Below are 18543 nucleotides of genomic sequence, written 5' to 3' on the forward strand. Positions count from 1 at the left end.
GGTGATGGACATTAAGGAGAACACATGATGTAATGAGCACTGGGTGTTTTACGTTACCTATGAATAACTGAACTGTACATCTGAAACTAATGATGCACTAGGCATCTTGGTGGCCTTGGTGCTTGATGGCTGGCACCAAGGCAGCTCCAGGGATACAGGAGCTGGCTGGCACCATCTCCCTCCTGCAAGCCTCAGCATAAATATTGAGCCACTGTGAAGTAACACTGTGCCCACAGTGGGTGCCTAACCTGCTTACATCAAGTTCCACACCTTTGTGTTTTGGCAGGAATGCCCTCCTTTGTCAAGCTTACCTCCATCCCTACACATCAGTACCCTTCCCCAGACCAGCAGAAACCCTTGCCCACACCACATCTACTGACCAGAGTGTTCTGCAGGGCTTTAGTTCTAGTGAAAGTAGTATCAGTTCTTACTTAAAAAGCAAAACAGAGCACACCTAGTTAAAACTTGCCACATTCTGGCCAAGGACCAAACACCACCCACTGTGAGCAAGGAGACCCTCTACAAATGACTGTCCTGAAGGATAGAGCAGCCAACACATAACAATTGAGCACACACAACATACACTGGAGACACTCCCTGAAGTGTCAAGTCTTGGACACTATATGACCTTTTCTTCGTAAAGCCATTACTCTCAGGAGCAGGAAACATAAGACTTTTCTAACACAGAGAAGGGCAAGACTTAGACAAAATGCCAAGATAGAAGAGTTCATCTCAAATAAAAGAATAAGATAAGGTTATGTCCAGAGATCTAAGCAAAAGAGATATAAGTAACATGCCTAATGGAGAATTTAAAGCAACAATCACAAGGATACTAGATGGGATTGGGAAAAGAATGGGAGACTTTAGGGAGACCATTACCTCATGGATAAAAGAGTAAAAAAGAGAAATGAAAAATGCAATGACTGAAATTGGAAACAGGCTCAATGCAATGAACACAAGGCTGAAAGAAACAGAGGAAAGAATAAGTGATGTAGAAAACAAATTAATGGAAAATAATGTATCTGAACAAAAGAGAGAAAGAATTATGGAAAACAAGAATACACTTAGGGAACTCAGTGACTCCATCAAACATAATAACATTCATATTATAGAAGTCTCAGAAGAATAAGAGAGAGAAAAAGGGACAGAAAATTTATTTGAGGAAATAATAGCTGAAAATTTCCCTAATCTGGGGAAGGAAGCAGACATTCAGGTCCTTGAGGCACAGAGAACTCCCATCAGAATCCATAAAAACAAGCCAACACCAAGACATCTTAAAATTAAATGTATGAAATACAATGATCACGGAAAATTCTTAAAAGCAGCAAACCAAAAGAAATCCTTAACTTACAAGGGAAGAACCATAAGACTAGTTGGAGATTTCACAACAGAAATGTGGCAAACAAGAAGAAAGTGGCATGATATATTCAAATTGCTGAATGAGAAAAATCTGCAGCCAAGAGTACTCAATCCAGCAAGGGTAGCATTCAGAATAGAAGGAGAGTTAAAAGATTTCCCAGACAAAGAAAAACTAAAGAGGTTTGTGAACACTAAACCATTCCTACAAGAAATATTAAAGAGGATTATTTTAGTGAAAAGGTAAGATCAAAAGTGAAAAAGATAAGAAAGGAACAGAGAAAATCTCCAGAAAAAACAACAAAACAAGTAATAAAATGGCACTAAGTACATACCTATCAAGAATTACTCTGAATATAAATGGATTAAATGCTCCCATCAAAAGACATAAGGTGTCAGAATGGATTAAAAAAACAAGACCCATCTATATGCTGCTTACAGGAGACTCATTTTAGACCTAAAGACATTTGCAGATTGAAAGATTGGAAGTGAATGTATGGAGAAACATTTATCATATAATAACTATATAATAATATATAGTATATATAACACTATATAATAACAAAGGAAAAAAATCCAATAGGAAGATCTAACAATTGTAAATATTTTGCACCCAACCTAGGAGCACCCAAAATTAAAACAATTGATAACAAACATAAAGGAACTCATTCATTGATAATAGTAAAAAAATATTAATGGACTTTAACACCCCCAGTTATGTCAATGGACAGATTAAGCAGAAAATAAACAAGGAAACAATGGCATGAATGACACAGTGGACCAGATGGACTTAACAGATATATTCACAACATTCCATCCTAAAACAGCAGAATCCACATTCTTTTTCGAGTGCACATGGAACATTCTCCAGAATAGATCACATACAAGGTCACAAGGCCTCAAAAAGTTCAAAAAGATTGAGATCATACCATGCATATTTTCTGACACAATGCTATGAAACTTGAAGTAAACTACAAGAAAAAATTTGCAAAGCCACGAATACATGGAGGTTAAACAGCATGCTACTAAAGAATGAATGAGTCAACCAGGATCCCAAAAGAAATAAAAAATACATAGCAACTAATAAAAATGAAAGCACAGTGGTCCAAAACCTTTGGTATGCAACAAAAGCCGTCCTAAGAGGGAAGTATATAGCAATATAGTCCTACCTTAAGAAGCAAGAAAAATCCCAAATCTAATCTTACACCTAGAGGAGCTAGAAAAAGAATAGCAAGTGAAGCTTAAAGCCAGCAAAAGGAAAGAAATACTAAAGATTAGAGCAGAAATAAATGTTTAAAAAATACAATATATCAATGAAACCAGGAGCTGGTTCTTTGAAAAAAAATTAATAAAGTCGATAAATCCCTAGCCAAGTTTATCAAAAAGAAAGGACAAATAAAATCACAAATAAGATAACTTACACAGCAGAAATACAAAATATTATAAGAGAATATTGTGAAAAAATATATACCAACAAATTGGACAACCTGGAAGAAATGGATATATTCCTAGAAACATACAAACATGTTTGTTATATATATACACACACAATGTAATATTAGTCATAAAAAATGAAATCTTGCCATTTACAATGATGGTGTTAGAGAGTATAATTCTAAGCAAAGTAAGTGAGTCAGATAAAGGGCACATATCATATTAATTCCCTCATATGTTGAACTTATGAAGCAAAACAAATGATCATGGGGGAACAAAGAGAGACAAATCAAGAAACACACTCTTAACTATAGAGAACAAACTGATGGTTACCAGAGGGGAGTTGGGTGGGATATTGTGTTAAATGATTTATGAGGATTAAGGAGGGCACTTGTGATGAGCACAGGGTGTTGTATTTTAGTGGTGAATCACTAAATTATACACCTGAAACTACTGTTACACTGTATATTAACTAACTGGAATTGAAATTAAAACTTTTTTTAAAATTTATTATTCAAAAAAAAATTTATTATTCATGAGAATATTATTCATTTGAGACACAGAGAGAGAGGTAGAGACACAGGCAGAGAGAGAAGCAGGCTCTCCGTGGGGAGCTTGATGCCGGACTTGATCCCAGATCCTGGGATCACACCCTGAGCAGAAGTCAGGCGCCCAACCGCTGAGCCACCCAGGCGTCCCAATAATTTTTTTTTTAAAGGAAATGTTAAATGTACTCTTTTAAGTGGAAAAATGGACATAAGTAGACATAAGAAAATGATGAATAAAAAGATGTAAAGTATGAAAACATCTACAAAAAACACGGAGAAGAATTTAAAAATAGGAATTTATTTTTCTTTTTTTTTTAGGAATGTGATTGAATTCAAATAACGATCAAATTAATAGAGACTGATATTTATTTAGGATGCTATGTATGAACCACATGGTTACCACAAATACAAAGCTTATGATAAATACACAAAATTAAAAAAAAAAAAAGGAAAGCCAAACAAAACCATAGAAACCCATTAATCACCAAGAAAGCAAAAGAATAAGAATGGAGGGATCCCTGGGTGGCGCAGCGGTTTGGCGCCTGCCTTTGGCCCAGGGCGCGATCCTGGAGACCCGGGATCGAATCCCACGTCGGGCTCCCGGTGCATGGAGCCTGCTTCTCCCTCTGCCTGTGTCTCTGCCTCTCTCTCTCTCTCTCTGTGACTATCATAAATAAATAAATAAATAAAGAATAAGAATGGAACACAGAAGATCTTCAAAAACAAGTAGAAAACCAATAACAAGATGATAATAAGTACATAATTATTAATAAATTAAATGGCTGAATGCTTCAATCAAATACAAAGGGTGACAGAATGGATAAAAACAAACAAAAAAAAGGGCTATCTATATGCTGCCTAAATGAGACTTACCTCAAACCTAAAGACACATACAGATTTAAAGTGAAGGGATGGAAAAGCCGTTAGCATGCAAATGAAAACAAACAAAAAAGCTGGGGTAGTGGTAATTGCATCAGATAAAAAGGACTTTAAAACAAAATCTGTGCCACGAGACAAAAAAAGGCCATTACATAATGATAAAGGGATCATCCAACAAGAGGATATAACAATTGTAAATAACTACACATGCAACATTGGAACTCCTAAACACAGAAAGCACTTACTAATTGACGTACTGAGAGAAATTGATGGTTATATAATAGTAGTAGGGGACTTTAATGCCCACATACGTCAATGGAATGATCATCCAGGCAAAAAATCAAAGTGGAAACAGTGTCATTTGATGACATATTTGACCTGATGGATATAACATATATATAGAACATTCCTTCCAGAAACAACAGAATACAAATTCTTTAAAATTGCACATAGGAAATTCTCTGGAATAGATTACATATTAGGCCAAAAACAAGCCTCAAAAAATTTAAGAAGTTTGGAATCATACCATGCATCTATTATAATAACAACAGTATGAAGCTAGAAATAAATCACACACACACACACACACACACACACACACACAAAACAAAACTGAAAGCTAGACCATATTTTTGCAAGAGCGTCAGAACAACACCTGCAAATGACAGCATGGCCAACAGTGGACATGGTTAAAGACCCAATGAGAGTTCATTATAATGCAGTTGAGAAGAAAATTTGATTATTTTTTTTTTACCACACAGCATATTAACATTTCAAATGTCGAATGATGGCACTGTACCAGGACATGTTGCAACTTTAGGAATTTCAATCGTTTTTTTTTAATTATTTTTTATTGGAGTTCAATTTGCCAGCATATAGCATATCACCCAGTGTTCATCCTGTCAAGTGCCCCCTCAGTGCCCACCACCCAATCACCCCATCCCCCTGCCCACCTCCCCTTCCACTGCCCCTTGTTCGTTCCCCAGAGTTAGGAGTCTCTCTTGTTCTGTCACGCTCTCTGATATTTCCCACTCATTTTGTCTCCTTTCCCCTTTATTCCCGTCCACAATTATTATATTCCCCAAATGAATGAGACATATAAGGTTTGTCCTTCTCCAAATGACTCATTTCACTCAGCATAATACCCTCCAGGTCCATCCACATCGAAGCAAATGGTGGGTATTTGTCGTTTCTAATGGCTGAGTAATATTCCATTGTATACATAGACCACATCTTCTTTATCCATTCATCTTTCGATGGACACCGAGGCTCCTTTCACAGTTTGGCTATTGTGGACATTGCTGCTATAAACATTGGGGTGCAAGTGTTCCGGCGTTTCACTGCATCTCTATCTTGGGGGTAAATCCCCAGCACTGTAACTGGGTCGTAGGGAAGTTCTATTTTTAATTCTTTGTGGAACCTCCACACAGTTTTCCAGAGTGGCTGCACCAGTTCACATTCCCACCAAAAGTGCAAGAGAGTTCCCCTTTCTCCACATCCTCTCCAACATTTTTTTTTCCCATCTTGTTAGTTTTCACCATTCTCATTGGTGTGAGGTGGTATCTCATTGTGGTTTTGATTTGTAGTTCCCTGATGGCAAGTGATGTGGAACATTTTCTCATGTGCTTGTTGGCCACGTCTATGTCTTCCTCTGTGAAATTTCTGTTCATGTCTTTGGCCCATTTCATGATTGGATTCTTTCTTTGCTGTTGAGTTTAATAAGTTCTTTATAGATTTTGGAAACTAGCCCTTTATCTGATATGTTATTTGCAAATATCTTCTCCCATTCTGTAGGTTGTCTTTGAGTTTTGTTGACTGTATCCTTTGCTGTGCAAAAGCTTCTTATCTTGATGAAGTCCCAATAGTTCATTTTTGCTTTTGTTTCTTTTGTTTTCGTGGATGTATCTTGCAAGAAGTTACTGTGGCCAAGTTCAAAAAGGGTGTTGCCTGTGTTCTCCTCTAGGATTTTGATGGAGTCTTGTCTCACATTTAAATCTTTCATCCATTTTGAGTTTATCTTTGTGTATGGTGCAAGAGAGTGGTCTAGTTTCATTCTTCTGCATGTGGATGACCAATTTTCCCAGCACCATTTATTGAAGAGACTGTCTTTCTTCCAGTGGATCGTCTTTCCTCCTTTGTCGAATATTAGTTGACCATAAAGTTCAGGGTCCACTTCTGGGTTCTCTATTCTGTGCCATTGATCTATGTGTCTGTTTTTGTGCCAGTACCACACTGTCTTGATGACCACAGCTTTGTAGTACAACCTGAAATCTGGCATTGTGATGCCCGCAGATATGGTTTTCTTTTTTAAAATTCCCCTGGCTATTCGGGGTCTTTTCTGATTCCACACAAATCTTAAAATAATTTGTTCTAAGTCTCTGAAGAAAGTCCATGGTATTTTGATAGGGATTGCATTGAACGTGTAAATTGCCCTGGGTAACATTGACATTTTCACAATATTAATTCTGCCAATCCATGAGCATGGAATATTTTTCCATCTCTTTGTGTCTTCCTCAATTTCTTTCAGAAGTGTTCTATAGTTTTTAGGGTATAGATCCTTTACCTCTTTGGTTAGGTTTATTCCTAGGTATCTTATGCTTTTGGGTGCAATTGTAAATGGGATTGACTCCTTAATTTCTCTTTAATTTATCACTTTCTTAAATCTAGACAGGCAACAAATAATATGTTCAAACAAAGAAATGTACAAGAGTGTTCCTAGCAGCTATTTTTTAAGATTTTATTTATTCATGAGAGACAGAGAGACAACGACACAGGCAGAGGGAGAAGCAGACTCCTCGCAGGGAGACCCATGTGGAACTTGATCTTGGGACTCTAGGATCACACCCAGAGCCAAAGGCAGATGCTCAACTGCTGAGCCCCCCAGTCCTTCCAGTCCTAGCAGCTTTATTTACAATAGACAAAAACTGGAAATAGATCAAAAGTTCACCAATAGGTGAAGGAAACTCTGGTACATTTATACAACAAAATATTAATTGAATGTGAAAAGGAGTAAGCACTGATACAACCACTCATCCACTGATGGACACTTAGGTGGTTTCCATATCCTGACTATTTTAAACAATGCTTCGATAAACATGAGGGTACAGATACTTTTTCCAAGTAGTGTTTTTTTTTTTTAATACCCAGAGGTGGAATTGCAGGATTATATAGTTCTATTTTTCATTTTTTTGAGAGGAATATCCATAGTATTTTCCATCGTGGCTGCATCAATTTACATTCCCACCAACAGTGCACAATTTCCCTTTTTTCCATATGCCTGTCAACATTTATTTGTCTTTTTAATTTTAGCCATTCTAACAGGTGTAAGGTGATATCTCATTATGGTTTGATTTTCATTTCCCTGATGATTAGTGATGTTGAGCATCTTTCCATGTGTCTTTTGGCCATCTGGAAGTCTCCTTAGGAAAATTGTCTATTCAGGTCCTCTGCCCACTTTTTGATCAGATGATGATGATGACTTGGTGTTGTTATGTAAGTTCTTTATACATTCTGGATGTTAAACTCTTATCGAATACATCATTTAAAAATATCTTCTCCCATTCAGTAGGTTGCCTTTTTGTTTTGTTGACTTTTTTTGCTTGTTATTTTGATGATATTTATATTTCCTTTTGTTTCCCTTGCCTTAGGGGACATAATCTAGAAAAAATGTTGCTATGGCCAATGTGAAACAACTTACTGCCTGTACTGTTTTCTAGAATTTTATGATTTCAGGCCTCACATTTAGGTCTTTAATCTATTTTGAGTTTACCTCTGTGTATGGTGTTAAAAGGTGGTCCAGTTTCATTCTTTTGCATGCAGCTGGTCAGCTTTCCTAGCGCTATTTATTGAGAAGACTTTTTCGCATTATATATATTTTGCCCCCTTTGTCATAGATTTATTGACCATATAATTGTGGGTCTATTTCTGAGCTCTCTATTCTGTTCTTTTGACCTACCTTTCATTTTTGTGCCTTTCTATTGTTTTTATTACTGCAGCTTTGTAGTATATCTTGAAATCTGGAATTGTGATACCTCCACTTTTGTTTTTCTTTCTCAAGATTGCTTTGGCTATTCAGGGTCTTTCATGGTTCCATACAAATTTTAGTATTATTTGTTCTAATTTTGTGAAAAATACTATCGGTATTTTTACAGTGATTGTATGGAATCTGTAGATTGCTTTGGATAATATGGATATTTTAACAATATTAATTCATTTAATCCATGAGCATGGAATATCTCTCCATTTCTTTGTGTCGTCTTCAATTTTTTTCATCAGTGTTTTACAGGTTTTAGAGTACAAGTATTTCACCTCTTTGGTTTAAGTTTATTCCTAGATATTTTATTCTTTTGGTTGGAATTGTAAATAGTGTTGTTTTCTTAATTTCTCTTTCTGTTACTTCATTGTTAGTGTGTAGAAATGCTACCAACTTCTGAGTATTAATTTGTATCCTGCAACTTTACTGAATTCATATAATATTTCTCATAATTTTTTGGTGGAATCTTTAGGATTTTCCATGTATAGCATCCTATTGTCTGCAAATAGTGGCAATATAGTTTCTTCTTTAAAAATATAGATATCTGTTATTTTATTTTTTTCTTAGCTTGTCTGATTTCTGTGATAGTTCTGTGATAGTATCACATTGATTGATTTGCAAATGTTGGGCCATACTTTCAATACTATGTTGAATAAAAGCGGTGAGAAGAGAGATTGTTGTCTTGTTCCTGATCTTAAAGGGAAAACTTTCAGTTTTTCACCAAGTATGATGCTAACTATGGGTTTTCATACATGGCCTTTATTATGTTGAGTTATCTTCCTTTTATCCCCACTTTCTTTAGAGTTTTTATCATGAATGGATGTTGTACTTTGTCAAATGCTCATTCTGCATCTATTGAGATGAGCATATGATTTTTATCCTTCACTCTATTGATGTAGTATATCACATTGATTGATTTGCAAATGTTGGACCATACTTGAATCCCCAGAATCAATCCCATTACATTATTTTGAAGGATCCTTTTAGTAAATTATATGTTGTTTTCTCATATTTTGTTAAGGATTTTGCTAATATTTGTTCGGGGATTTTTGCATGTTTTTAAATCAGGAATATTGACCTATAGTTTTATGTAGTTTTTGTGGCATCTTTGTCTGGTTTTGACATCAGGGTAATGCTGGCCTTGTAGAACACATTTGAAATCTTACCTTACTCTCCTATTTTTGGAATAGTTTGCAGAAAATAGTTATTAAATCTTCTTTAGATGTTTGGTAGAATTCCCAGTGAATCCATCCAGCCCTCTGCTGTCTTGTTTTGGTAATTTTTTGATTACTGATTCAATTCTATTAGGTGCAGTAAGTCTGCTCAGATTATTTATTTTTTCTTGATTCAGTTTTGGAAGATTGCATATTTCTAAGAATTTAACCATTTCTTCAATTGTTCATTTTTTGGCCTATAATTTTTCATACTATCCTCTTATAATCCATTGTATTTCTGTGGTGTTTATGGTTACATGTCCTATGTCATTTCTGATTTCATTTACTAAGTCCTTTCTTTTGTTTTCTTAATGAGTCTGGCTAAGATTTTATCAATTTTGTTTACCTTTTCAAGGAATCAGCTTTTAGTTTCATTGATTTTTTTTAAGTCTTTGTCATTTATTTCTGCTCTGATCTTTATTATTTCCTTCCTCCTATTCACCTTTCACCTTGGGCTTTGTTCTTCTGTTTCCAGTTCCTTTAGGTGTGAGTTTTAGATTCTTTATTTGAGCTTTTTCTTTTTTAAAAGATTTTATTTATTCATTGACGAGAGACACATAGAGAGAGACAGAGGGAGAAGCAGGCTTCCCACAGGGAGCCCATTGCAGGACTCAGTCCCAGGACCCTGAGATCACGACCTGAGCCAAAGGCAAACACTCAACCACTGAGTCATCCTGGTGCCCCCGTTTCTTGAGGTAGGCCTGTTATTGCTATATAATTCCCTCTCAGAACTGCTTTTGTTTCATCCCAAAGATTTTGGACACTTGTGTTTCCTTTTTGTCTCCAGCATTTTTAAAATTTATCCTTTCATTGTTTCATTGACACACTGGTTATTGAGTATCATGCTGTGTATTCTCCAAGTGTTTGGGTATTGTTCCAGTTTTTTTCTTTTTTAAATTTTTTTAAAGATTTTTTAATATATTCATGAGAGACACAGAGGGAGAGAGAGAGGCAGAGACACAGGCAGAGGGAGAAGCAGGCTCTACTCACGGACGGGACTCAATCCCAGGACCCCCGGATCATGCCCTGAGCCAAAGGCAGACACTCAACCGCTGAGCCACCCAGGTGTCCCTGAAGGAGGCTTTTTAAAAAATAATTGTATGCATGGTCAAGATGGACTGAGATTGGGAGAAGTGAGTTTTACAACAACACTGGTATAACATTGAGATTTGGCTCTTCTCTCTGTTAAAATGACAAGGTTTTCTTCCATTGGTAGTCTACTCTTGATAAGAGATTGTGAACAGAGAAGAAAAGACAATGTTTTTTTTTCTTTACCTGCACAGTACACCAAGGTTTTCATATTTATTTTTATCTGGTCTTTACCTACATAAGAAACTGAAAACTTCTCAATATTAAGGAGCTACATTTTGGTGACAACTCCATAACCTCTTGTATAATCTCCTAGAGCCACGTTGGTGAAACAGATACTAGAGTTTTAAGTTTTGTAATTATCCATGAACCTTTGGAGGTACATGCCTTGAAACCTTCTGATATAGGTTGGTTGGTTGGTTGGTTGGTTGGTTGGTTGGTTGGTTGGTTGGTTGATTGGTTTGGCTGGCTGGCTGGCTGGCTGTTGGCTGGTTCATTCATTAGTTCATTGATTTTCAACAGATTCCCAGGAAGTCAAACCCTAGAGTCTCCAGACAAATATATGTAGTTTACCTGCTATATGAAGTCACATGAGAAGCATTGTCAAACAAATAATAATAAGCCCCCTTAGATTATATTGGGTGCAAGAATGCTGTCGGTGTTCCAAAAATGAAATGGCAGCAAAAGTAGTCCTGAGAGGGAAATATATCGCAATACAAGCATCCCTCAAAAAACTGGAAAAAACTCAAATACAAAAGCTAACCTTGCACCTAAAGGAACTGGAGAAAGAACAGCAAATAAAACCTACACCAAGCTGAAGAAGAGAGATGATAAAGATTCGAGCAAAACTCAATGAAATAAAGACAAGAAGAACTTTAGAACAGATCAAAAAAACCAGGAGTTCGTTCTTTGAAAGAATTAATAAGATAGATAAGCCATTAGTCAGTCTTACTAAAAACAAAAGAGAAAAGACTCTAATAAAATCATGAATGAAAAAGGAGAGATCACAACTAATACCAAGGAAATACAAACGATTTTAAAAACATATTATGAACAGCTATACGCCAATAAATTAGGCAATCTAGAAGAAATGGACGCATTCCTGGAAAACCACAAACAACCAAAACTGGAAGAAGAAGAAATAGAAAACCTGAACAGACGGATAACCAGGGAAAACTGAAGCAGTCATCAAAAACCTCCCAAGACACAAAAGTCCAGGGCCAGATGGCTTCCCAGGGGAATTCTATCAAACATTTAAAGAAGAAACAATACCTATTCTACTAAAGCTGTTCCGAAAGATAAAAAGAGGTGGAATACTTCCAAACTCATTCTATAAGGCCAGCATCACCTTAATTCCAAAACCAGACAAAGATCCCACCAAAAAGGAGACTTCTAGACCAAGATCCCTGATGAACACAAATGCAAAAGTTCTCAACAACATACTAGCCAATAGGATCCAACAGTACATTAAGAAGATTATTCCAAAATGACCAAGTGGGATTTATCCCTGGGATGCAAGGCTGGTTCAACACTAGTAAAATAATTAATGTGATTCATCATATCAGCAAAAGAAAAATCAAGAACCATATGATCCTCTCAATAGATGCAGAGAAAGCATTTGACAAAATACAGCATCGCATTCCTGATCAAAACTCTTCAGAGTGTAGGGATAGAGGGAACATTCCTCAACATCTTAAAAGCCATCTACGAAAAGCCCACAGCAAATATCATTCTCAATGGGGAAGCACTGGGAGCCTTTCCCTAAAATCAAGAACACAACAGGATGTCCACTCTCACTTCTGCTATTCAACATAGTACTAGAAGTCCTAGCCTCATCAATCAGGCAACAAAAAGAAATAAAATGCATTCAAATTGGCAAGGAAGTCAAACTCTCCCTCTTCACAGATGACATGATACTGTATCTAGGAAACTCAAAAGACTCCACCCCAAGATTGATAGAACTCATACAGCAATTTGGCAGTGTGGCAGGATACAAAATCAATGCCCAAAAATCAGTGGCACTTCTATACACTAAAAATGAGACTGAAGAAAGAGAAATTAAGGAGTCAATCCCATTTACAACTGCACCCAAAAGCAGAAGATACCTAGGAATAAACCTAACCAAAGAGGTCAAGGATTTATACCCTAAAAACTACAGAACACTTCTGAAAGAAATTGAGGAAGACACAAAGAGATGGAAAAATATTCCATGCTCATGGATTGGAAGAATTAATACTATGAAAATGTCAATGCTACCCAGGGCAATGTACACATTTAATGCAATCCCTGTCAAAATACCATGGACTTTTTTCAGACGGTTGGAACAAATCATCTTAAGATTAGTGTGGAATCAGAAGAGACCCCGAGTACCCAGGGGAATATTAAAACAAAAACTAAAACAAAAACAAAAACAGAGCCGGGGGCATCACAATGCCAGGTTTCAAGTTGTACTACAATCTGTGATCATCAACACAGTATGGTACTGGCACAAAAACAGACACATAGATCAATGGAACAGAATAGAGAATCCAGAAATGGCCCCTGAACTCTATGGTCAACTAATATTTGACAATTCAGGAAAGACTATCCACTGGAAAAAGGACAGTCTCTTCAATCAATGGTGCTGGGAAAATTTGACAGCCACATGCAGAAGAATGAAACTAGACCATTGAACTAGTCCCAATGAACTACTGGGACTTCATCAAGATAAGAAGCTTTTGCACAGCAAAGGATACAGTCAACAAAACTCAAAGACAACCTACAGAATGGGAGAAGATATTTGCAAATAACATATCAGATAAAGGGCTAGTTTCCAAAATCTATAAAGAACTTATTAAACTCAACACCAAAGAAACAAACAATCCAATCATGAAATGGGCAAAAGACATGAAGAGAAATCTCACAGAGGAAGACATAGACATGGCCAACATGGACATGAGAAAATGCTCTGCATCACTTGCCATCAGGGAAATACAAATCAAAACCACAATGAGATACCACCTCACACTAGTGAGAATGGGGAAAATTAACAAGGCAGGAAACAACAAATGTTGGAGAGGATGCGGAGAAAAGGGAACCCTCTTACACTGTTGGTGGGAATGTGAACTGGTGCAGCCACTCTGGAAAACTGTGTGGAGGTTCCTCAAAGAATTAAAAATAGACCTGCCCTACGACCCAGCAATTGCACTGTTAGGGATTTACCCCAAAGATTCAGATGCAATGAAACGCCGGGACACCTGCACCCCGATGTTTCTAGCAGCCATGTCCACAATAGCCAAACTGTGGAAGGAGCCTCGGTGCGCATCGAAAGATGAATGGATAAAGAAGATGTGGTTTATGTATACAATGGAATATTACTCAGCCATTAGAAACGACAAATACCCACCATTTGCTTCAACGTGGATGGAACTGGAGGGTATTATGCTGAGTGAAGTAAGTCAATCGGAGAAGGACAAACAGTGTATGTTCTCATTCATTTGGGGAATATGAATAATAGTGAAGGGGAATATAAGGGAAGGGAGAAGAAATGTGTGGGAAATATCAGAAAGGGAGACAGAACATAAAGACTTCTAACTCTGAGAAATGAACTAGGGGTGGTGGAAGGGGAGGAGGGCGGGGGGTGGGGGTGAATGGGTGACGGGCACGGAGGGGGACACTTGACGGGATGAGCACTGGGTGTTATTCTGTATGTTGGTAAATTGAACACCAATAAAAATTAATTTATTAAAAAAAAGAAAAAAAGAAAGTGATAAATTGTTAGTAATACAGAGTAATCATAAAAGGATTATTATATAAAAGGAATTCACAGTTCTTTTGTGAATAGCACAAAAACTGAGAAACTGAAGTTCTTATTTTTATAGTCTTCAGTCTACTGTACTATCCCCTTTATTATTTTTTTACTATCTCCTTTAGAAACAAATTTGAGCTGGTCATCTCTACTAGTAGGGTATACAGTACCATGGGAATGACTTTGAATATGTCCAGTGGCATGACAATACAGTAGCAAACAGATGCAAACTGTAGATGGGAGTTAGCACATGCACATGAGCCATATTTTAGAAAGGTCTGAATTGATTCCATTTCAGGTTATTTGCTTAATCAATGCAGAGATCCCTCACACACATTTTGGAAGAGGAGATGCCCATACCCTTGCACACATTGAGTCTCACTATCTGACACAAAAGCTAATCAGAGTATTGCATACTCTCTCCTCAGAGTGCTCTCTTCAGAGTATTACATATGGTGGTTAGATGGTTTTCCTGTTTTAGCCATTGACAAAAGAATATTCATGATATTCATTCAACATTTGCATTAAAATTATATCACTGAAATATTTATCTCTTGCATTTATTTAACAAGAACATGTCTGATGGGAGTGTGAAAACATTTCCAAAAGAAATTGCTGCTATGGCCAGTACCAATTGTATAGTGCCAAAGAAAGGGCAGAATCTGTCATTTTTGTTAGACCACCTCAAGAAAGTCCCTTTTTATACATTGCTGTAATTGTCTTTCTCCATTAAAATCAAACCAGACCTTAACACCCACATGCTAGGAATTACTAAATGGCATTTTATTTGATATATTCTGCAACATAGTCCAAAAGAATGACAACCAGAATTTATGTGTATAGATGTATATACTGGTAGTTTTAGCAACTGGGATTATTTATAATAAACTTTATCACAGTCTCTGGATTTTCTACCATATGGTTTGATGTCCCTTATTGCCTTCAATTTCATGGGAATGAAGAGCAGTAAGGCATAGAAAAGACGCTGTGTTCAGGTTTGGAGAACACAGTGCCTGCTTGGATAAATCACACGTATTTTAGAATACAGGAAATATTTATAGAGCATTGATAAGAGAAGGCTATTACCACATAGGAGTTCATAAATTTAAAAAGAACATGAAATTGGCAAAATCAAAATTAACACTTAATCTATCCTATTATCCACATCAGATTATGCTTCAAAATTAGCTCCTTCAAGACCAAGCTTCAGAAGGAGAATACCACCATCCTAAATTTGGTTGGGATTTTTGTGGGTTTGGGTTTTTTTTTTTTTTTTTGCTTTGTTTTGTTGTCTGTATGGGTTTTTTTTTTGTTTGTTTGTTTTTTGTTTTGTTTTTGTTTGTTTTTTTTTTTGGATGGGACTTTTGAATTCACCAAGTACTTTTGTAAACACTGTTTTTATCTGAGCTTCCCAAATATTACCATGTTTATTCCATGTATAAAAGTTACTTTATAAAAAATTAGGTAATCTGCCCACAGCTTTTTTCATGATAAATCCAAAACCAGGATCTAAATCTCCTGTGCACATTCCACCCTAGCAGGCTATCTCTCATTCTTACATAAACATATCACAGAGCATATGTTCAAAGCAGCAATGAATAATCTTGTTTCAGATTTGTGTTAGACATATATTACAGACTATTGATACCAAAGGTTTTGACACAATTGAATGATCACAAAGATCCACAGCATGTCATTTTTAATGCGATATAAATTTGCACTGTAGAAAGATCAATATATGTCACTTATTATGACTAAGTCCAGCCTATCATCCATCATCTACATGTCTATGAGGTTCTTTTAACTTCCACTTTGTCTTAATGTAGAACCTAACTCCCATTAAAATTATTTCTTCATGAAAATGGTCCTCAAAGAAATCCATCTGATAGTTATGTCGATTAAATAACCAGAAAGTAATGGTTCTTAGAACACGGAAGTTTTGGATCAACTTAAGAATTGAATGGAGAATTTGTCTACAGCTTAGTGTGATTATGGGAACAAATTCACCAGGTACTATATAAGGAAAAAAGATTTTTGAAATTTCTTCATCTGGTGCTCCAGTGAGGGCAAAAATTGCATGTTAGAGAGAAAATGGTATGCTACATTATGATTTATGAATTGGGGATTCCTTTGTCAGAATTGTCTAGACTGTTTTTATACTATTATTCCCTTATTAATCTACTTTGCAAGAAAATAAAATCAATGTCAACAAAATATATGCATATATTGGTGAATTCAAAAGTCCCATCCAATATATGCATATATATTCCCTGGCATATATATATTTGATGATAACTTTGTAATTAAAATAAAGTTTTTAGCTATAACCACAAAGATGAATAATAAAAAATGCTTCAGTATTGCCTAGAATTGTTTAAATACTATAAATAACTCCAAGAATATAAAAGGCATGTTTAGACTGTTTCCCTGCATTTACTTTTTATAAATTTTTAATTAAAAAATTCTTCCTTTGATTTGCATTATACAATTTTTCTTAGAATGACTATCAGAATAAAAAATTTCCCTATGCAATCTTTTTTTTTAATTTTTTTAAAGGTTTTTTATTTATTTATTTATGATAGTCACAGAGAGAGAGAGAGAGGCAGAGACACAGGCAGAGGGAGAAGCAGGCTCCATGCACCGGGAGCCCGACGTGGGATTCGATCCCGGGTCTCCAGGATCGCGCCCTGGGCCAAAGGGAGGCGCCAAACCGCTGCGCCACCCAGGGATCCCTTCCCTATGCAATCTTAAAAATAGTGAATAGTCTATTATTATTTTCTCACCAATAAAAAATAACATACTTTTGATTAATGTTAACTTCAAAGCCAAATCCAAGTAAGCAGTAATTAATACCCTCAAAAAAGAAAAGTAAAGGAGAATTCTTTCCTTTTTTAAAAGATTTTATTTACTTATTCATGAGAGACACAGAGAGTGAGAGAGGCAGAGACACAGGCAGAGGGAGAAGCAGGCTCCACGCAGGGAGCCTGAGGTGGGACTCCATCCCAGGTCTCCAGGATCACGCCCTGGACTGAAGGCGGTGCTAAACCACTGAGCCACCCAGGCTGCCCGGGGAGAATTCTTTCCATTTGATTTCTTCCTGTTAGTTCCTGGCAGTATTTTTTCATTTTTGATTATATCTTAAATTTTAAATTTCCCAGAAGCACGTGTGACTAAATTTTTTCTTAAGTGCCCTGATAAGATGATTGGAAGGTTTGAAAATGGGTCATGGGAGCTTACCTTTGGATGTTAAACAGTCCTTTTCTGTCTTCCAGGCGCCATTTATTCAATTCCTTTTCTCTGTCATTCTCAGGTAAGCCTCTGAGCATCCCTTGCAAAGCATTCTTTGGATTTAGTGGAGAGTCCGGACCAATGATCTACTGGATGAAAGGCGAGAAGTTTATTGAAGAACTGGCAGGTCACATTAGAGAAGGTGAAATAAGGTACAGAACTTGAATTACTTATTTTTCTTTGCTCTCTTTGCGGTCAAGCAATGGAACATCCTAGAAGAGCTTCTGCCTTGGACTTTAATTGCAACTCCAAATCATTCCATTTTCTAAAAGCCGATCTGGTGGGAAGAGTGAAGCTGACTGCTCTAAGAAATGAAAATGTGTAAGCTTCCAATATAAGGAGGTTTTCTTAGGTTCTAAGAATATATCATGAAGTGTAATGACCTTCTCAAATCTGCTTAAGCAAATTCCTTTGAGTTTCCAAAGCTTAGGCCACTGTTACTCCATCCAGACATAGCAAATATCTAAACTGTAGGTTACTCATCAGACCACTGGGCAAATGCTTATTTACTCCCTAGGAACAGACAACTTCCATATGTCATAGGTGTAAAGCTACAGTGACAGTAGTAAGCTGCTACTTGCCAAAACAACTGTTGACTCTTGTTGAATAGTGTTTATTTTTCCCAGTACCAACTGCTCATCCTAAAAGTGACTTTCACTTTGGCACCACCCTAGACATCTTTTCACTCTCCTGTCGCAGATTCCTCCCTGGCACATAGACATATATTGGTTTTCTAATCCTATTTAATACAATATAATTTGTACATATAAAGGATAGGTAATTTTTCATAGCCCACTCAGGCTATGGGGTTGCCCTTTAGGAGTTGGAACCCTTCTACGTCCACCCCCATTAAGAATATTCTAGTGGAAGACAATCCAGTATTGTCTTTTAACATGAGGGCAACTCATGTTAAAA

General features: G+C 36.5%; 1 protein-coding gene across 1 annotated transcript in view; it reads left to right on the forward strand.

Annotated features, from left to right (window-relative positions):
* The window catches only part of IL1RAPL2 (interleukin 1 receptor accessory protein like 2), a 677226-nt gene that overhangs the window by 610852 nt on the left and 47831 nt on the right, over positions 1-18543 (forward strand). Inside the window, exon 6 of the mRNA XM_055338078.1 lies at positions 17651-17780. Within this exon, the coding sequence (XP_055194053.1) occupies positions 17651-17780 (130 nt within the window). The remainder of the gene's footprint in view (positions 1-17650; positions 17781-18543) is intronic.

This window comes from Nyctereutes procyonoides, unplaced genomic scaffold (genome assembly GCF_905146905.1).
Source record: "Nyctereutes procyonoides isolate TBG_1078 unplaced genomic scaffold, NYPRO_anot_genome, whole genome shotgun sequence".
NCBI lineage: Eukaryota > Metazoa > Chordata > Mammalia > Carnivora > Canidae > Nyctereutes > Nyctereutes procyonoides.